Source organism: Rosa rugosa, chromosome 7, assembly GCF_958449725.1.
Source record: "Rosa rugosa chromosome 7, drRosRugo1.1, whole genome shotgun sequence".
NCBI classification, from domain to species: domain Eukaryota; kingdom Viridiplantae; phylum Streptophyta; class Magnoliopsida; order Rosales; family Rosaceae; genus Rosa; species Rosa rugosa.
Window position 1 is genome coordinate 27,226,438 of NC_084826.1, and position 21,880 is coordinate 27,248,317.

At 38.7% G+C, this 21,880-nt stretch overlaps 2 protein-coding genes across 3 annotated transcripts; one reads left to right on the forward strand and one right to left on the reverse strand.

The window, feature by feature from the left end:
- The first annotated feature begins 158 nt into the window (after window positions 1-158).
- On the forward strand, window positions 159-3,916 carry LOC133723810 (probable WRKY transcription factor 47). Of its 2 annotated transcripts, none has more exons than XM_062150675.1 (5): window positions 159-1,391; window positions 1,544-1,684; window positions 1,864-2,049; window positions 2,770-2,883; window positions 2,988-3,916. In XM_062150675.1, exons 1-5 carry the CDS (start codon window positions 1,203-1,205, stop codon window positions 3,681-3,683), a joined length of 1,326 nt encoding a protein of 441 aa, XP_062006659.1. In that variant the 5' UTR covers window positions 159-1,202; the 3' UTR covers window positions 3,684-3,916. The 2 variants fall into 2 exon arrangements, with proteins under 2 accessions (XP_062006659.1, XP_062006660.1); XM_062150676.1 differs by having other exon boundaries at window positions 163-1,391; window positions 1,559-1,684.
- Window positions 3,917-15,837: 11,921 nt separating this feature from the next.
- Window positions 15,838-19,403, reverse strand: LOC133723125 (uncharacterized). Its single transcript, XM_062149955.1, has 6 exons — window positions 19,243-19,403; window positions 18,983-19,115; window positions 17,577-18,767; window positions 17,219-17,443; window positions 16,641-16,985; window positions 15,838-16,407 (listed from the first exon to the last, which is right to left on the reverse strand). Exons 1-6 carry the CDS (start codon window positions 19,401-19,403, stop codon window positions 15,838-15,840), a joined length of 2,625 nt encoding a protein of 874 aa, XP_062005939.1.
- Window positions 19,404-21,880: the final 2,477 nt, after the last annotated feature.

Here is a 21,880-nt window from a genome sequence, read left to right on the forward strand (position 1 = left end):
ATAAAGGTTTATTGGCAGGGGCTCTAAACCTCTCCGCCCCCCCTATGAGATCTCCGATGACCTATTTGGAGACCTCCAGCGAGGTTTCATAAACTTTTATTGCCCCTAAATAAAGGTTTATTGCGGGGCAATAAGGGTTTTTTTTGGGGGGGAGGGGGGGGGGGGCAATAAACCTCTCTGATGACCTATGAGATCTCCGACGACCTCTTTGGAGACCTTCAGCTAGGTTTTCATTGAAGTCCAATGGGCGGCGGCCGGTGATAGAAATCCGGCGACCGGTGACTGGACTCCGGCGAAATTTCCTATGGCTTCTCTCTCTTCCATTTTCTCTCTCTTCCTCTATGTAACAAATGGGTGAAGGCAAAATAGTCTGAAAAATAAACAAAAAATAACAAAAAACGAAAACTTAATTGGGTATTAAGGAAGACCTTATTAGAGTCTTCATGGGTAAGTGGAAACAAAAATAAGTGGTTGGTGTAAGGAGGAAAAAAGTCTCTAGAATTAAGGTAAATGGTCAAAATCCCTTCTTTTTATTTTTAGTTTACCAAGCCCGCCCCTACTTCATATGGCCTTAGCCACCTGCAAGGAAAAAGGCCACCAACGTGTTTCCCTTAACCGTGACGCCATTTTTCCTGCTGTAAAACAGAAAAACTGCTGTGCTGCTCATCGTTTTTTCCTATTCATCATATCGAAGTAAGATAGAAAAATTACATAGCATAAAAGTAACCAAGTTAAAACCTAGTGGGAGAAAAGCCAGAGATGTACCGGGCATGCTCATGTACTCTACAGTCTACCGCTCTACGTCTTGCTTTCATTATTAACTAATTAATTCTTGTATGGCTTTGACTAATGTACTAATTATGGACCACCCAACCCTACATCAGATCTCTCTCTCAACTCTGATAAAAAAATTCAAACTTAATAAAGATTCGAGAGTCTGCGTCTCTTGTCTTATACGATTACGTTAGGTAGTAGATAGGTACCCATTTCATTTGCAAGTTCTTCTTCAATTTGGCAGAAGACGAAGACTAACTCCTCATATAAGCTAGCTAGCTAGCTAGTCATTCCTGCTTTCCTAGCTTGAATGAATTAAAAAACCTTTCCCCGGCCCCTTGCCACTTACAAATACTACTCGATCTTCCACTCATCAGTTACGCACTGATCGATCCTTACTTTTCTCCAATCGATTGGAATCACAAGTCATGGATGAACAACGCTGTGACTTGAAACACTTGCACTCGGACCAGAGCTTTCTGGGGCTCAGTAGTAGTTCCGATCATCGTCTAGTTGAACCCCCAATAAAAGAAGAAACATTATTCAAAGAGATCAAAGAAGTTGATTTCTTTTCCAATAATAGACTTCCCGATCAACCGGCGCCTGGTCATGCAGAGGTACGTATTTACGAGTATCTCAGATTTGATATTGATTTGTCTCTTCATTTGCGCGCATTAATTTTGTTTGCTTGATTCTAATTTGTAATATTGTTGTACTGGTTATTATCATTTTAAAAAACTCCGTTGTACTATATATCTTTCCTGATCAGCTGACCACTCTTCAGCTTCAAGTTGAGTTACAGCGAGAATACGAAGAGAATCAAAAGCTCAGAACCATGTTGGACCAAATCACCAAAAGCTACAATGGGTTGCAGGCTCAGCTGCGCATGATCAGACTTCAAAAGCAGCTGGTATATATACATACTTATATATGGCTTTTTTTTTTTTTTTTTTGAAAGAACTTATATATGGCTTTTAATTACTTTACTCTTGTTATGCATCAGACCGTATTAGTAATATTAGGGTTTGGAAGTATTGTTGATAGAGTTGGATGTTTTGTCAAAAAAAACTTAACAATTATGGTGTGAAGCAAACTTGTGCAGAAGACAGCATTAATCTTGATCCGAAGTTATCCTTCCTACATGATGACCAATCCCCCAAAAGTAGTTCTCATCACGATCATGATCAAGAACAAGTTCTTGCTGCTACTGATCATGATCAGGTTCCTTCAAGAAGGGCTAGGGTCTCCGTACGAGCAAGATCGGAAGCTCCCATGGTATGTAGTTTAATTAATGCAACTGAAACAGAAATTTGAAATTTGAAAAGATTTACTCAAATTTGAGATTTGTAAACCTCTGTCTTCCTGTTTTTTAGTATGTAATTTAACAATCATAATCGTTCATTCTTAAGTTTTCTTTGAAAGCATCATTGTTTCTGCAAGATGATTTCAGAGGAATAATTCTTGCAGGAAAAAGAAATGATCGGTTCTGGTTATATTGACTTGCTTACCACAAAGGAGATCGAGAAATTTGAAACTGATCTCTCTAGATCTGACCCATCTGTATCTGGGACTTTTATACGTACTATCCTATATATGACTCCGCCATTTGTAGATTTAGTTACAAAAAATTACTTTTATTCTTTAATTGACAATTATAAACTGCAGTTTGAATCTCTATATTACACCAATAAAAAGAAAGTAGGCACCAATATTTCATATTGGGAGTGACCATGGATTTCATAAAAATACATGGCGACTTATACATATTTAGTTACTTTATTGTGATAAAATGTTACTGATCGAGTTGACTCAGTATATATATTGCTTGAAGTTCATGTTGTAGATTTGGAGAAGGAAAATTGGATAGTGGATACTAGAGTGATTATGACACATGCATTATGATTTGGAGGACAAATAGCTAACTATATATTTCCCTCTCTGAGGATAAAGCTATTCTGTATGGTACCTAAATTATGGTTTTCCTTATACGTACAGATTAGCGATGGATGTCAATGGAGGAAATACGGTCAAAAGATGGCCAAGGGTAATCCTTGTCCCCGTGCTTACTATCGCTGCACTATGTTCGCTGGATGCCCCGTTCGGAAACAGGTATAATATACACTTACGGAAGACGGTCATTCGTTAATACTCAAACTAGTTTTTCATCAAAGTATATACATTATGAAAGTTCACTTGTTTTAATTAACATATAGGTGCAAAGAATGGCAGAGGACAAGACCATTCTGATAACAACATATGAAGGTAATCACAACCACCCTCTTCCTGCAGCTGCGATATCTATGGCTAATACCACATCAGCAGCAGCAGCCATGTTGATATCGGGTTCAACAACCAGCAAGGAAGCTCATCATCATCTAACACACCCTACAGGCTTGTTCTCTTCTCTTCAGCCGCTCTATGGTTCATCCATGGCCACCTTTTCAACCTCTGCACCATTTCCCACAATCACACTGGACATGACCAGCGCCCCTAACCCTAACCCTAATCCCATGCAGTTCATGCACAGTAGTGCTACATTTCCTATTCCTTTGCAGGGTTATAATCATCCGCTTATAAAGCACCCCTTGTGTTTGAATATCCCTCGACATAATCATGCAGCGCTAACACCAGCGGCAATGCAACTAGCAGATCTGCAGCCATTTCTAGAACAACCCCACGGTTCGATGGTTGGGACAATAACTGCAGCCATTACTTCTGACCCGAAGTTCACTACAGCCCTAGCTGCTGCCATCTCAAGTAGAATGAATAATATTGAGAATATTAATGCTGGATTACAAGGAAGTACCAATGATATTAGTTCCCTTAACAGTAATGGGAATGAGGTTTGCGCAGCATTATCTGGCTCCCCACAGCTTCCTCAATCCTGTACCACTTTCTCCACCACCTAATCCTGCATGCATGATGCATGGGGTATATATGTAGTAAAGTGAAGTATTTATCACAAGACGCTATCTTGCTGGTGAGCAGTGACCGTGATAGAATGATTTGTTGGACTAGTAAATGATATGGAGCTCTTAATTACTAGCTACATGCCCAATGAGACAAATTATTGTGAATTCGAAGCAAATGAATACAAATGTGTACTATATTTCAAAGTTCATAAACATCTTTACGAAAAATATACATTTAATATTAGTGCTACCATTTTTTTTTTCTTTTTATTTTGGAAATAAGTAAATAGTCAATAGATTATCCTATCAGTCTATAAAGTTACGAGATTAACATTATTCACCAAACCACTTGTCTTCAGATACATGAACAAAATGGTATGTCAGATTGTAGGGCCGGACCTGTGAATTCAGAGACTTAGTGTGATAATTTAACTGATGATTTATGTTCATTGTATAATGACTTAAAAAAAAAAAAAGAATGGTTATGACAAGATCATTCAATAATGTAAAATTATCCTCAATTGAGAATTCATGATTTTTTTTTTCTTTGCACATGCCTCTTTTGTAAGGTGAATTTTTCGCCGACTTACTAAAAAGAAAAACATACTAAAGAAAGCAATGAAAAAAAAAACTGTAACCTACGGAAAAAAAAAAGGAAAGGGAGGTTGATCTACTAAATAAGACAAAAAAAAAAAGGAAAGAAAGATCTACTAAATATGACAAAAAAAAAAGGAAAGAAAGATGGACCTACCAAAAACACACGACCTACTAAAAAAAACCTACGCTTTGCAAGAATCGTCATTTATTAGACAACATGAGCATTGTTGTTTGATGCCCATATGCCTACATATCTGTGGGGTTAAGCAGTTCAGACTACCTCACATCGTATTATTTGTCTCCCTTCCAGTGTCCTTCAGGGTCGTATTCCATTTGTAGTCATGTCTACCCATGTCACTATCCCATCATTTCATAAGCTTTCAGCCGATGTCTTTAACTACTAGCAAAACGAGCAACTCACACAGATTTAAATCTGTGTGAAATACTACTATTTCACACGGATGTCAGTATGTAAAAGGCTGTACCTACAGTGCAAGCACGGAATGTTTTTCGGTTGCCTTCGGAGGGGGTGCTAATGCTCAACTCACACTGTTTTGGGAGGCCAAAAAGGATATTAGGGTTTAATTAGAGGCTGCGTGGTTTTCTATAATATTTTTTAATAATACTTACGGATATCTGTGTGAGTTGTTTGTATTGGCACTGTAATCCGTATGAGATACATTTACAACTCTAATAGATGTCTGTGTGTAGATAATTGGATCTTTCATACAGATGTTCGTGTGTATGCTCAGTTCACACAGAAATCCGTATGAAACAGTATTAGTCACCGAAGTCTGTCATTCTATAATTTATTTAACACACAAAAATAATCATTTTTAAATAAACTAATATATTATATGTACTGAAATCTGTGTGAATTTTAATTCTCACAGATAACCGTGTGCGTAGATTATAAAATGTTTTAGTTTTCACACAGAAGTCTGTCTCTAATGTTTTTTCACACGGATTTCCGTGGTTATTGTTGCTGCATAAATTCTTATGGACCCAATCATACTTATTTCACACAGATATCTGTTTGAATTGGTATTTCACACTGATATCTGTGACTTTTAAAAATATGTGCCAATTAAATCTGTGTGAGTTGTTTGTTTTGCTAGTAGTGTTTGGATCTATTGCCTCTGTCCACATACCCAAAAATTAGAGGTCAAAGTTGGATGTCTGGGCTCTCAAGTGTGTCTTTGTGGATTATGACTCTCATTAGGAGGGCTATAAGTGCTATCACCTACCTACATGAAGTTCTATGTCACTATGGATGTGACTTTCAATGAAGACATGTGTTATTTTTTCCCAAACCAACACTTCTCTTCATGTGGAGAATGAATATTTTGAAGAGATGTTTGTTGATGGAGGAAGGAATGGATGCATTAGAGAAGAACCACAAATGGGATCTTGTGTCACTTCCACGTGGTAAGATAAAAAAATGTAGACGTATTTACACTATGAAACATAATATAGATGGCACATTGAGTAGATATAAGGCAAGGTTGGTGGGTAAGGAATTCACCAGAAGTATGAGATTGACTACGATGAGATATTTGCTCCAATGGCCAAGACGAACACTATTCGAGTGTTATTATCCTTAGCAACTAATTTGAACTGACCACTCTGTCAATTTGATGTCAAAAATGCATTTCTTCATGGAGAGTTAACTGAGGAAGTATACATGAATCTTCCTCTTGGATATACAGCTGACGGACCTGGTGATGTTGTATGTAGACTATAGAAGTCACTATATGGACTGAAATAGTCTCCCAGTGCATGGTTTGGCAGATTCACTCAATCCATGAGACATTTTGGGTACTCAAACCATACCTTATTGTAAAACACCAAAAGGGGAAGGTAACTATTCTTATTAAATATGTGGATAATATGGTGATTACAGGAGATGATTTGGTGGAAATTGGAAGTCTTCAGAAGAAGTTGGCTTCAGAAATTGAGATGAAGGATTTGGGAGACTTGATTTCTTGGGGGATTGAGGTAGGCAGGGGGAGAGATGGCATCTTCTTGTGTCAATGGAAGTAGATGTTGGATCTCTTGGCAGAGACAAGTATGTTGGATTGTTGTCTAATAGAACAAAATCATAAACTAGCTAGTAGAGTATCCTGATCAAGTTCCAACTGATAAACCAAGGTATCAAAAGTTAGTAAGACATCTGATTTATTCATCACACTAGACCAGATGTTGCTCGATATTATGAGTAAGTTTATGCACAATCCAACTGAACGACACATGGAAAATGGTAAGAATTTTGAGGTATTTGAAGTCAGCACTAGAAAAATGTTCAATGTTCTCTTAACAGCAGCACCTTTATGTTAGTGGATATACATATGCAGATTGGGCTGATTCTGTCACAGACTAGAAGTCTACATTTGGCTACTCTATCTTTGTGGGAGGAAACCTTGTTACCTAGCTAGAGAAGTAAGAAGTAGAAAGTTGTTGCAAAGTCTAGTGTTGAAGCTAAGTATAGGGGTATGACACATAGAGTGTGTGTGAGCTCCTGTGGCTGCGTAATGTAATTCAATATTTGGGATTTAATTCTAATTTAGCTATGCAGTTATATTGTGATAACAAAGCTGCAATTGAAATATCTCAGAATCATGTACAATATGACCTAATGAAGCATGTGGAGGTTGTGTTAGCCAAATAGCCACCCTCAAGTATAAGGGCCAAGTTATAGTGTAGGGATTATGAGTATGGGATATCGTACCCAAAGGATTGGAAAGCCCACTCTAGCTAAGAAAACCTAAAGGATGCTAGATGAATATGCAAATGTACAAATTACAAACAAGGGCTCACAAGTGAACCAAAGTTCATGGTGATTATATGCAAGATGGGGTAGTGTTTTGATTTTAGTTTTGGAGATGATTTGATTCGGAAATAGCTAAATGAATACTTGAAATGTAAACTAGCCGAAGCTAAATTAGATGTAATAAAATGGATGAGAGTTAGGACTTAAGGTTTTCACCTCTAGCATTTCTTGCAAACAATGATGCTTCTATAATGAATGATGCCATTTTAATTAGCCAATTTCTCTCCTTGCATCCCTCTCGGGTATGACAAGGGACATGCTCCTTTGATGATATCAAGCAACCTCTCTCGGGTGTAGTACTTAACAACTTAAGTCATGCATTTCAATCCGGTTAGGTATCTAATGCATTTACCTAAGTGCATAAAGCTTGGAGATGAAGAAATTATGCAAACCAACCAAGGTTATCTCTGAGTGATTGTAGTTCACAATCCTAACATGCACATATGATATGCTATCATGCTTCAAACAACCAAGGTTAATCAAGCCTTAATTATTTCTCATGTCATGACAAATATTCATACCCAAATTGATTAAGTTCAAGCATAAACATTCAACTCTTGAACTAGCATGTTAAGGTGCTAAAGAAAAGTGCATCAAACATAATATTTACATCAAATTCATAGTAGATTGGCTAGGGCTTTCAACCCTAGCCCCAACAAACTAACTACTCACTCATAATCAAATACATAAGCTCCAACATGTTTATGAACATCAAACTAAAAAGTAGGGATAGAGAAGTGACATGATGATCAAATTGGGGATGGTGTAGATGAACTCATGGAAATTTTGTCATGGTGATGATAATTCCTCAAGTGATGCTAGACTCCTCTCCTTCTTCTTCAAAGATTGATGATGGAATATGAGATGTAGAAATAATCAAGTGGTGAAATGGTGGAATTGTGAAGCTTTATGTATATGAAATAGAATGGGTAGATGGAAAAGATGATGAATTTGGTGGTAGTGATAGTGGAGGTTCTGAATATATGGTGGTGGTGATGGAGGTTTTGTGGAGGAGATGATAGTGATGATGGAGGTTTTGTGGAAGAGCTGATAGTGGATTGTATAGAGAATATAGGGAGAAAAAGATGTAATGGAGTGGTATTGGTGATGCCTTAAGAGTTTGATGAAGGGATTCTTATATAAAGAAGAGAGAGAGGAGTAAAATGATGAATGGAAACAAAAGGAGCAGCTCAAACATTGTAAGAAGCATGGAGGTGGAGTATGAGAGTGGTAATAGATCCTAAAAACAAGGGGAAAATGTATGGAAGAGATGGAGTAAAAAGAGGGAAGTAATGATGAGCTATTAGAGTGTAGAGTAGAAAAAGATGACTTAGGAGAAGAGAGGAGCAGCTAGCTCTCTTTCTCATGCACAAGAATCATGAATTTGAAGAGTGTTGGGGTGGTTTTGGGTCACCAAAGTCAATGACAGGGATGGAGAGAACCCTATGCACCATGCTTATTATCCAAATGATAATATGATGGATTAATCTAGTCATAATCTTGTAGGATTCTTCTAGAACTCTCCTTGAGAATTGCAGCAACATAACCCTTCCAAAAATGCACAACAAAACTGTCCAAAATGGATTCTCGGCCAAGTTACCCTTATTCGATCAACTAGGATTCATTTTATGCTTTGGAAATTTCATTCAATTGAATCTTCACCGAGACTTCGGAATTGGCCTTCGACTTCTTCATACCAAATGTTCCTCGATAAGTATAACTCATGTTGGTAAAATTTCAGAGCTTAGTTCACCATAGTTGGTCAGAAATGCTGTCGGAATCCGTATAGGTCCGGTTTTGCCGTTTTCGTCTTTTAGTCAGAAACTTGGACCAATCTTTTGAAGGCTTTCCACTCCGAACTAATTCTTGAACTCTTCATAAGAAATGATCCTTAGGATATCGAGAATGGATTTGGAAAGTTTAAACTCATTTGGAGTTCGTTTGGTCAGGCTGCCGACCCTCCTTCCTTGTCAAGCTCGCTTTCTCCGAGCCGGAGTAAGAAAATGTGCTAAGGTTGAATTTTTAGTTCATAATTTCCATGCTTTTCCATCATTTCCTAGCATGATAAGAAAAACATAATAAATATATATAAATAAACACAAAGGTTAAGCAAAAGTACAAGATTAGGGAAATAATGGAATTGGATTTGTCAACATTAAGTTGGACTTTAGAACAAGTAATTTCCATGTTTTAGGACACAAATATGTATATGAATTATGATCCAACAGGTTGATCGACAATTCATTAAAAAAAAGTTGGCTGCAAATTTGATTTCATTTTCTTTCATTCTATGTGAGGAACAACTAGTATATATATTTACTAAAGTTATGCCTAGCAAGTTGTTTCATGACTCACTAGGCAAGTTTGGTGTTCAAGATGTTTATACCCCAACTTGAGGGGGAGCATTGATTTGTGAGTCATTAATAGGAGAATATTTGTATTTAGTAGTTTCCTTGTAGGAATATAATTCCTGTATTGTACTAACTTCAGTACAACTAGATATGTAGTACGTACAATAGGGCTGTATATAATCCTCTTACAAGTTTAATGAATAATACAACAGAATATTTCACTCTCAATATTTTCCCTTTCTTGTCTTATGAGTCATTAATAAGAGAATATTTATATTTAATAGTTTCCTTGTACAAATAGAATTTCTGTATTGTACTGATTTGTAGTACAATTAGATGTGTAGTACAATAGGGCTATATATAAACATAATATTTCACTCTCAATATTTTTAATTTGTTGACTTGTGAGTCATTAATAGGAGAATATTTGTATTTAGTAGTTTTGTTGTAGGAATAATATTCCTATATTGTACTGACTTGTAGTACAATTAGATGTTTAGTACAACAGGGCTGTGTATAACCCTCTTGCACGTTCAGTGAATAATACAATAGAATATTCACTCTTAATACTTTTCCTTTGTTGACTTGTGAGTCATTAATAAGTGAATATTTGTATTTAATAGTTTTATTGTAGGAATAGATTTCTATACTGTACTTGTAGTACATTTAAATGTTTAGTCAATAGGGTTGTACATTACCTCTTACACTTTCAATGAATAATACAACATAATATTTCACTTTTAATATTTTTCCTTTGTTGACTTGTGAGTCATTAATAGGAGAATATTTGTATTCAATGGTTTCCTTGTAGAAATAGAATTCCTGTGTTGTACTACCTTGTAGTACAATTAGATGTATAGTACAATAGGCTATATAACCCTCTTACATGTTCAATGAATAGTACAATAAAATATTTCACTCTCAATATTTTTCTTTTTTCATCATTATTTGACTTAGTGTCAAAGCTAAGATCCGAGAGGACTTTGTCCTTTTGTTTTTTCATCGTTCTTTCCTCTTATTCAAAGGTCAGATACTTGTTCATTCCTGTTATTCAAATGTTTGGATTGGTTCTCAAAAGACATTCTAGGTTCTCTGCAATCAATTTGTTTTTGTTTTTTTTTATTTGAACGCAAAACCCTAATTTTGACTAGTCTATCCATCTCTCGTCGCCTTCTGTCTCGATTCCGCTGCACATTTTTCGTCTTTGACAATGATAGGCTAAGGTGCTTCCTTTTCATAAGCAAGAGCACGAGGGAGTACCAGCAGTCCTGGTATTCAGAAAGAAGTTTTCGCTCAAAACTCGGATTCTTCCTTAAGTTCGTTTGAAGGAGAAAAATTAAATGGGTCTGGAAATTACCGCACCTGAAAGAATATGATTTCTTCCCATCTACGTGGAATTTACAAGATGGGTAATGTCACATGTACTATTAAGGCGCCAGAAGATCAAGAGATTGATGATTATGTAGCGTGAGATGATGTGATGGTCTTGTGTTTGTGAATTCCATGTAGAGCCGAAACATGGGTTGAAAACCCTGATCCTCTGGTCGGTCATAGAGCCGGAAGAGTCCAATAGCATCATTTATGTGGAATTCATAAACACAAGACAATTAGCATCTCCCACTTGACATAATCATCATTCTCCTGATCCTCTAGCGCCTTAATGGTACTTGTGACATAACCTATCTTGTGAACTCCACGTAGATGGGCAAAAATCATCTTATTCCAGGTGCGGTAATTGCCATGCCCATTCAATTTTGCTCCTCCAAACAAACCTGAGCAAGAATTTGGGCTTTGAACGGAAACCTTTACTTTCTTAATATCAGGACTGCTGGTACTCCTTCCTACTCTTTCTGCTAAAAAGGGAACACCTTGGCTTGTCATTGTGAAAGAAGAACAACGCGTAGTGAAATTGAGACATAAGGCATGTCAACTGGTCGAGAGAGATGGATCGACCAGTCGAAATTAGGATTTTACAAAAAAAAATTAGATTGATTGCAAAGAACCTAGAATATCTTATAAGAAACAATCCAAGCCGTTGAATAAGAAGAAGGAACAAGTATCTAACCTCGGAATAAGAGGAAAGAACAATGACAAGAACAAAGAGACAAAGTGGCCTCAGATTTTTGCCCTAATACCAATTTAAACAGTGACAAGCATGGTTCGTGGCTCACCATTATACTTATATTATTCCAACTTAACCACATGTTATGTGTTCGGTATTAACACAAAAGGCCTCAGTACAATAGGGTGTGATCCACCCACTTATATGTGATAATTTTTTTATTTTTGTCATTCTTTTAATGTGGGATCTTTCCTCTTCAATAGTTTTGTATTAATGTTGTTTATCTTGGATCAGAAAGTTTTTTTTTGCATATCAAGTGGTTTTGTGTTAACTACTCATGGTTAACATTTTTCTTCCATCACAATATTTGAAAGCCTTGATATATTTGACAAGACCTGTCCCAGATTTCACTCTGAAATCCAAAGCGGTTATGTGGGGCTCATCTTAAGAGAAATTCTGCTAAAAAATTGACAGAATTACCCCAAAAATGGAATACCTAACCCTGTGAAAACAAAACAAACACTTTTAATAGCCAACAACAACTCGATCTCCATGAGCCTAAATGCTTTCCTCTATAGTTCAACTCCCATAAGTGATATACAACAAAATTTAAACATAAATCTCGATTTTCAAATTATTATTAATACAACTGAAAATTGGCCATTAGAGCAATCTAGACAATGAACTAAAATAAGACAAGTAGGTTATACATGTAACCTACAACAAAGATGAAGGTGGATGACACTATGCCTCAACGCCTTCACACGCACGACCACAACTAATCTGCAGACTGGGCAACGTAAAACTGAAAGGCCCAAGAAAAGCATTTAGAAAAACTATTAGAGTGAGTGGAAGAAAAATAGATAATTACAAAAAAGTAAACAAAGAAATTTAATACTTTCCCAAATTTACTTTCATATAAAACCAAGCATGCAATACGAGTTCAAGAAAAATATTTTTAATTGTTAATTGATACGAGCATCTCGAAAACCCTTTCAAATCCTCACATGATAAAATAGGCGATGACTAGAGAGTACTATCGACTAGTCATCTCATGTCAATGAAGGGCACTGTCGACCATATAAAGCATCGGAGGATACTGCCAACCAGAATATGAGGACGAGATGGCTAGAGGGTACTGTTGACTAACCATATCATGCCATCTAGAGGGTACTGCTGACAGATAACACATTAGATGGTACTACCGACCAGACCCAAAAATATAACTTAACCATTTTCTTGGCACAATTTATGTTTATATTCTGATACTACTGTTGATAAAGAATTCATCAATTCCACCATGGTGGATAGTCATAGACCAAATACAATATATATACTGGGTATATGATCACCAAACCTATAATTAACAGTAGACCAAACTCACAATTCCAGCTAAGTGTGATTAAGGATTCAAAATCCCATGTCCAGCTAACCACAATACAAGCCAAGGTATTGTTGAAACTATTACATTTGTTAAGAATCAATGGCCATAGCCTACAATTTAATTAAGTAACCTTTCTTCAATCTCAAACTTCTCAAATATCCAATTGGTAATAAAAACATACAGCACATTCAATTTCCATTCCCAATTCCAACACTTAACAGGGACTCAACTAGCAGTAATCCACACCATTCAAAACTACTTCAAACTCTCCGATTTAATCAATTCAATGAATTAAGATCGACTGGATAACAATTAGTGTTCCAGGACATCAAAAACAAACCCATAAGCCCTAGAATCGCTGCAGTGCACGGTAACCTCAATGAAGACGAGAACACCCAAAACACCCATTTTTCAAAACTCGGTCAAAATCAAAAACTAATTATAGCACTACTTAGAGCATGACAAGAGGATCGTTTTTCATATCTCATGCAACTTCGACGGTGGCCGGAGTCGCCAAGAGGGTCGAAACCGCTGAAAGAACATAATATTTCCGGCTTCGGTTCTCCTTCCTCACTCTGAATCGAGATGTGAAACTTGTAGGGTTTGTAGAGAATCGCAAGACGAACAAATCCCAAACGGTCTCCGCTTCTAATTTGGCCGCAATTGGCCCAATTTGGAGAATACATGGTGAAATGATCGAACTTTCTTTTCTTCGATTCATCGTGTATGCTTAATAAGTGGATGCAAGGGTTATATGGTTGAGAAGAGGGTTTGAAGACGAAGAGAACGAGACTAATGTCATGGTCGGAGGTGGCCAGAAGTGACGGTCGCAAGGTCGGAAAGTTTCGGTAGTTTTCCTCGACCTTCCCAAAATGAAAGTCATGAAATGGTTGTTTCCACTTCTAGAAACAACTAATTATAATTAAATGGATTTCCAAAAATTTACAAACTTGTCATTGAGTTTAAACATCTATAACTTATTCGTTACAACTCCGATTTTTGCGTGCTACGTGTCTACGAACTCGGTTTGACATCCTCTATGACTTTTGTCAAGGAAGTTTCCTAAAAAACTGAGCTTAACAAAAAGTCAACTTTTAGTCTGCTAAATGATCAAAGTGAAGGTAAAGAGTAAGATTCTTAATTGTTTTCTATCCAAATGACCGATAAATAGGTAAGTTTAGGTAAGAGGCATAACTAGACCTGGAAATGGACCGGATTTAGAGCGGATCGACCTAAATCCAAATCTTTTTATTTATAAAAAAATTCAACCCGACCCGCTCCGTTAACTCGGCGGATCGTTGATAGCTCAATCCAAATCCGTATCAGCCGGATTAACGGATACCCGATCCGCTAATCCGATCCATTTATAATTTCAAATATTTTTAAATTTTAAATAGTAATATTAAATTTATATCATGATATCTCATAAAATATTAATAAAATATTAAAACAACATGAAGAGTATCGCCAAAAGTAGAATTACATTATCAAAATATTCCCTACACCGATAAACTAAGGTAACCAAAATACTTCCAAAGCAATATTCAGCTTCAAGTTCATCAACTCTAACACTTTACACACAATATAGATACGAGTCAAAACAATAAAATGTTAGTTTGTTTTTTATGGCAAAGAAAAAATGTTCAAAAGGCAAAGAAGGAAAAAAAAAAAAATTCGTCAGTGCTTCCTTACAATTAAGAGCAGTCTATTAATCTAAATACTGATTGATTAAACTAACCATACAACCATACAAGGAAAATAAAAACAATAGTAAAACATTAGCTGGAAAGCAACGTAATAAGAACATAAATGTACTTACATATCTTTGCATCAAAGGGACCTAATTTCATCTTCTTCTTTTTTGGAGAATGAATTACTTCATTAAAAGGGCAAAGCCCAATAGGCCTTGCAAAACACAAGAACCCCGATACAGCTAGTCAAAGAGAAACAACAATTCCAACTAAGTCCAGGTAGAACATAGCAGTAGGAAAACAAAAGAGAGAAAGACAGACAGTCGTCTTCCTCATTCCTCAACCACAACTGGAGGACATGGAAGCCCGTCGTTCCTTAATACCAGAGTCAAGGATGGTGGCGGCTGACTAGCCCATCGCAGAGGACCCACCGTCTGAATGGCAAGCGAGGCTGCATTGTGGGCAGCATGGTTCGCTTCTCAGGGAATCCATTCCCAACAACACTCTTCAAAATAAGAACATCTCCGTCTGATTTGGTTGATGATCAGATAAGTTCTCCAACTCCTCATACTTCGTGGCTTCTTTATCTCTGTGATGAGTTCTTTTGAGTCTGACTCGAAAATCATATTTTTCAGATTCAAAGTGATTGCATGATTAACACCATTCAACAGAGCATTCGCCTCAGCTATTAACATCGAGCTGCAGTTAGTGGGGATAGCTGAACCCCCCAGAAGAGACCCAGTCTCATCCCGAATTATGACTCCCAGGCCAGTAGATTTGGGGGCCACCTAGGCAGCGTCGGTATTCACCTTCACATAATTCGGAGGCGGAGGAGTCCAACCTGGGGGAGAGACCACAGACGGTGCCGTATCCTGAGTTATCTGGGGTATTCTCGAGGCAGCTAGATACGCCATGGCCGAGCTCGTGATAGAGCGGATGGTGATCAGAGGGTGGAGAGGCCTATGCTGATAGACAAAGGCGCATCTATTCTTCCATACATTCCAACATATAAAGCTGGTTAAGGTCAGTAACCATTTTCTTTCACTCTTGCTGGTGATTGTGTTTGTGATGGATAGTAACCACTGGTCGAGGTGGATATTTGTTGCTTGTTGATCTTGAGGCCAAGGGGAGACCCAAACCAGATTAGATCCACCCAGGGACAGAGAAGGAGTAAATGCTCAATAGTTTCTTCAGAAATCCCACAAATAGGACAACTAGGATTCCGGGCCAATTTTCTTATGTGCAAATTGTACATTGTAGGAAGGGCTTCATTGAGAAGAGCCCATACAGAGAAAAAGTATCAATCTTTGGTAGAGTATCAATCTTCCATACAGCACGCCAAACTCTCTTATCAATAGGAACATAATGGGTAGATGATTTTTGATGAAGCCAGTGGTACCCTGACCCAACAGAATAATGGCCAGTTTTGTACATAGGCCAAATCAATCTATCACTGCCAACCCCGTCCCCAATAGGTATAGAAGTAATCCTACTCACCTCACTTAGTTGAATGAGGTGGAGAATACGATCAAGTTGCCAAGTGCGATTCTCCCAATCAATCAGCGAATTCACTTTCATAGGTGCATTGCCCAAAGGTAAGCCAGTCGTTTGTACCATACCGGTGTTCGGGGGAGGGATCCACTTGTCGCTCCAAATGTTAATGGAGTAGCCATTGATGACTTGCCAGTGAAAACCATCGAAAATTTTATCTCTAGCCTCCAGGAGACTCGACCAGCCCCATGATGCCCTATAACCCTTAAAGGCTTCAAAGAAACTACAATCAGGAAAATACCTGGCCTTGAGTACCTGTGCCCATAGAGAGTTAGGTTCCTGAATCATTCTCCAACATTGCTTTGCTAGAAGAGCCAAATTGAACTGGTGGAGGTCTCTAAAGCCCATTCCCCCTCTGATTTTGGGGTTCCAAGAAAATCCCAGCTTTTCCAATGGATTTTTCGCCTAGAGTGATCTGATCCCCACCAAAAATTCCCCATTGCTGAGTTAATACCATCACAAATGCCCTTAGGGAACTTAAAACATGCCATGGGATAAGTGGGAATAGCCATTGCCACTGACTTTATAAGGACTTCTCTACCCGCCAGGGACAGAGAACGCTGTTTCCAACCCTCTAGCTTCTTGTCAACACGTTCCTTGATATAGACCTGTGCTTCCTTTTTAGATTTCCCCCAAATTGTAGGTAATCCCAGGTAAGTTTCCGGGTTGTCTACTTCAACAAAACCAAGTAGTTCGCACATCAGTGAAGCCATTTGAGGGGAAGTGTTAGGGGTGAAGTAGATGCTAGACTTTGCCTTGTTCATCAGTTGACCCGAGGCATTGCAGTACTCGTGGAAGATCTTTTTGAGTTGCCAACAGTTCAATAGTGTAGCCTTTAGGAAAAAGAGTGCATCATCTGCAAAAAAGAGATGGGATAAGGTTGGGAAGTTTCGGCTCAGTTTGATCCCCCTCAAAAAATCATCATTAACTGCTTTAGTCAGGCGGAGAGATAACACTTCGCTAACAATAAGGAAGAGGTAGGGGATAGGGGGTCTCCCTGTCTAAGGCCTCTGCTAGGATGAAAGAACTTGCCGGGATTTCCGTTAAGGACTATTGAGAAAGATACAGTTGTGACACAGGCCATAATGAGTTTCACCCAACTTCTCTTGAAACCAAATCTTAAGAGAGCAGCTTGTAGGAAATCCCATTCCACCATATCGTAAGCTTTATTCATGTCCAATTTCAGCCCCAATTCGTTGTTATCACCTTCCCTTTTCAACTTGAGATAGTGGTAGGACTCGTGCGCCAGGAAAATATTATCTTGTATATGTCTCTCAGGTACAAAGGCATTCTGGTTTTGAGTAATCAAATGGGGTAGGATCAGCTAGCTTCAGTCGGTTTGCTAGGAGCTTCGACAAGATCTTATAGGAATTATTACAGAGGCTAATGGGGCGAAAGTGTGTAGTTCGCTCGGGATTAGGCACCTTGGGGATCAGCACAATATGGGTCCGGTTGAGTTCATGTAAACGAGCACAACCATTGCTGAAATCCTTAGAAGTTTCCCATATCACATCCTTTACAATCCTCCAGTACTTGTGGTAAAAGAGGCCGGCGAAACCATCTGGCCCCGGGGCCTTTAAGGCACCTAATTGCTGAGCTGCTTCTTTCACATCTTCAAGCGAAAAAGGGGCAGAGAGATCCCTATTCATCTCGGGATTAACCAACGGAGTGACACCAGAGAGAGTGTTCCCCCATTCCCGATTTCCTGAACTAGTAAAGACTTTCCTGAATTGTGCCTCGAATTCCATTCTGATAAGATTCTCCCCAATCACCCAGACATCATCATCATTCTGTATCTTCAGTATTCTATTTCTTTGCCTCCTATGGAGAGTGGATAGGTGGAAAAATCTGGAGTTAGAGTCGTCGGAAGTCAGCCACTTTACTCTAGATCGCTGATGCCAATATTTTTCCTCCCTAAGCCAGAGGGACCCCAATTTTTTTGATAGATTTTGTTGCTGTTCACTACTATCAAATGGGTTGTGTTGTTGTAGTTCCTCCAATTCCTCGATACACTTTTTTATTTCCACCTTATTGCTCTGAGGGAACTTATTTTTACTCCAGCTTCGCAGACCATTTTTGCACCTAGTAAGATTTGTTGTCCAGGTAGTGACATTTGGACAAAAAAGATTTGACAACCAACATTGCTCAATAATAGGTGCCGTCTCAACCTCATCCACCCAAGAGGCTTCAAATTTGAAACCAGCCTTGGGTCTCTGCAAAATAGGATTAGTATTAAAAAGGATGGGACTGTGGTCCAATCCAATTCTCGTAAGATGGGTGAGGTTTGTCTCAGGCCAGCCCAATAACCAATTCTTATCTACTAGACAGCGATCAAGTCTTTCCTGTAATACAATAGTGTCTCCCTGTTTTCGAGCCCATGTGAAACGTTGGCCCTTATAACCAATGTCAAGGAGGGAGTTTATGTTCATGAAAGAACGCAGGTAGTGCCTGCGGTTAGGATTCCATAAGGCACCACCCTCCCTCTCAAAAGGGCCCAATATTTCATTAAGATCCCCAATGACCAGCCACGGAATATCTTCTCCACTTCCCCTGTTATTCCAAGAGCTCCAGAAAACCTCCTTACCCGTATAGTGTGAAATAGATCCTTGGCATTTCTAGGAATGACCTAATTTCACTGTCTAGGAATGACCTAATTTCATCTTGTCATTTCTTCTTCTTGAAAGTGTGAAATAGATCCTTCAAATAGAAACATAACAAAATTTAGAACCTCTGTACAATGAAAAAAATCAGCAACAATCTTGAGTACAAATAAATACTAATCAGACTTATTTTTCCATTTTCGAGAGGGAAGCCAATCTTTTGTAGTCACCAAAGCCTTTACAGTTTCTGGAAGCATAGAAGCACGAGATTCATCGATCACTCTTCCTCTAACACTAAATGCTGCCTCAGAAGGAGCTGCTAATATGTCTCGAGCCATTCTTGCTAAAGTAGGAAGTTTTACACTATTAATTTTCCACCAGTTCAAAACATTGAAGGGTTCAGCTCTTGGAAATAAAGGCTCCTCCAAAAATGGCTCTAACTCTGATTTTTTTATGAGCAACAATCTGAGAAGCCCCTTCCCTCACATACCAAGCATCAAATCCACTGAATTCATCATCTTTGGAGGCCATTGTTTTGTCATTACAAGAACCACTAAATTCCAAATTTGATTCCATCTCAGATTGAGATGATTCATCTTCATACTCAGTGAAGAGATCAAATATAGCACTACGACCTTTCAATATACTCATGAGCATCAAAACCATGAAGCAAATCATAATAATACTTAACCAACTACATTTTATATCTAGGAAAAAAAATAACACCAATTGCTAAAACCAAGCTACATTCCTCCCAATATTTGTCAAATTTCACTTTCATGGGGCTAGCCATCAAACGCAGAAACTCATGCTCACTTCTTTCCCACTTGGACATATGCAATTGAATCTTACAAATATCAGGAAAGAACACATTTGAGGTAGGAAAAGAGGAATTCACCAGAAAAATGATTTGTTGCAGCATAGAAGTGTTCCAAACAATCACATATGACTTGTGCTATTTTCCACTCCTCATCAGTGGGTTGAAATCTATAATTACGATCTGTTTGTGCCAAGCGGCAAAACACCTCTTTCATTTAAAGTGCACTTTTAATCATAAAAAAAGTTGAATTCCACCTGGTAGGACAATCCATTTTAACTTTTTTCTTATATATCCTTCAACGTAAGTTGAGCTTTTGCATGATTAAACTTTTGTGTCGCAAAAGGAGATCTTTTCAAGTACTTCACTGATTCTCTGATCTTATAAATGAAGCCTCCGATCACATGTAACCCATCTTGAACAATCAAATTCAGAATATGAGCACTACAACGAACATGATATAATTTACCTTCCAATTGTTTGCACCTGTTTTTTGCACGTTGACCTACTAAGTTCTCGTTGTTGGATGAGAGAGAATTTTGGCTGAGATTAAGTAAGGGCCAAGAATGAAGTCACTCAATCATTCGGCCGAGAATGAAATTAATTGGCCATTCAGCTGAGATGAGGAAATTAGTTAAATAAACATTAGGTCGACCGAGAATATAGAATTTAGGTCATAAGGCCGAAATGAAGGTGTTGACCGAAATCAGAGTTTCTCGGTCACTCGATCGAGATTATAGTTTTGAGTCGTATGACTGGGCGTTGTTCGGTCACTAGACCGAGACTAGAGTTTTGAGTCTGAGATAAAGACATCATTCAATCACTCGGCCGAGGGACGTCCTTCCTTGCAGGCATATTTGCAGCAGATGTGTGATCTCGTCACTTTAACAGGTATCGAGATGAGACATAGTGGGGACAGACCACGACAATTCCTGTCGTTCCTGCTGAACATTCGTGTTTTTATCTCCCCCTAACGACGGAAAGACTGTCTCATCAAAGTGACAACCCGCAAATCTAGTGGTAAGGAGATCGCCTTGCAAGGGCATTAAGTGGCGGACGATTATTGGAGTCTCAAATCCAACTGAGTTGCCCATTCGTCTGTAAGAACCTATCATAGTGCGCTGTGACGGCGCAATTGGCACATAAATGGCTCACTCAAATATGTATAAGTACGAAATACTTGTACCCAGTTACTAGCTGTAACACAGAGATAGAGTGAGTGGCGATAGGTTGTGTGAGCCCCTGAAAATTTTTGTTAATTTTCGAAGGTAATTTTTCGCCAATAAGATTTTTCGCAAGGTAATTCAAGTGAAGGAATTGATTTTGGAAATTATTTTGGTATCGAGATCACGATTTGGGCCTTATAATTTAAGTTTGGGCCAAAGTCCTTCGTTTTGGGCCTAGAACGTTACTAAAGTTCATTGACGCAAAAGATCGTTGAAGCAAATTTGAAAGGAAGGCGAATTGAGTTGTAGTGAAGATTTGAAGTTTTAGTTTTAACGAAATCGAGTTTGGACTCTAGGCGAAGTCGCGAAATTACTGAGGATGAATAAAAGAAAAGTTACGAGCCCAAAACCCAGAAGCAATCAGCTAGGGAAATTGCGTAATTCGTCGAAAAGGCAAATTTGACATTTCTCGCACACGAGTATAAATAGAAAACTTTGGACGAGGAAACCCTGAAACCTCAAAACTCTCTCTTCCTCTTACCCAGCCGCGTCTCTCTCTCTCCCTCTTTCTCTCCCCGAACCCTATCTTCCTCTCTCATTCTCTCTGCCTTCGCTGGATAGCACATCTCCGGCCACCACCTTGCAAAACCACCACCACCACTCAATGCAGCACCCAAAACCGACCCAAACCCAACCGGGATCATAGCCATGCACCGCCGGCAGCCTCCACGGGCGACAACCCAAGGCTGCGACGCCAATGTTGCTCCACCCTCGCCGGTTTCCAGCCATCCCTTCACCACACCGCCACCGTCGATCCACTAAGCAAGCATAGCGAAGCAAAACCCATAAACCTCTCCATCCGCCGACGCTCTGTGACGCCGTCCGAGCATGACCGGAGCTCTCATCCCTGCATGCCTTTGTTCTCCGATCTCCAGTGCCATTCGAGCTAAACCACCTCCATGGTTGGAATCAACGTCTCACGATTTCCAATAGCCCAAACACCTGACCTCTGATTCCGACCAGAGCCGCCGCACGCGCCTCGACACAAGCGAGAGCTACTCAGCACCGCCGCGAGCGCACCAGCCTATTCTTTTGTTGGGTAAGATGGATTTCGTCACCCTTTTTTTTGGTTGAGGCCTTTGCTT

Bases quoted from the DNA above. Each gene is read 5' to 3' on its own strand.
- LOC133723810 (XM_062150675.1), top strand. From the start codon at position 1,203: ATGGATGAACAACGCTGTGACTTGAAACACTTGCACTCGGACCAGAGC. The intron at 2,050-2,769 runs GTATGTAGTTTA...TTATACGTACAG, and splicing joins CAAGATCGGAAGCTCCCATG to ATTAGCGATGGATGTCAATG. The intron at 2,884-2,987 runs GTATAATATACA...ATTAACATATAG, and splicing joins GATGCCCCGTTCGGAAACAG to GTGCAAAGAATGGCAGAGGA.
- LOC133723125 (XM_062149955.1), bottom strand. From the start codon at position 19,403: ATGAGTATATTGAAAGGTCGTAGTGCTATATTTGATCTCTTCACTGAG. The intron at 18,768-18,982 runs GTGACTACAAAA...GGTCATTCCTAG, and splicing joins CAGAAACTGTAAAGGCTTTG to AAATGCCAAGGATCTATTTC. The intron at 16,408-16,640 runs GCATGTTTTAAG...CTATGGGCACAG, and splicing joins CTATTCCCACTTATCCCATG to GTACTCAAGGCCAGGTATTT.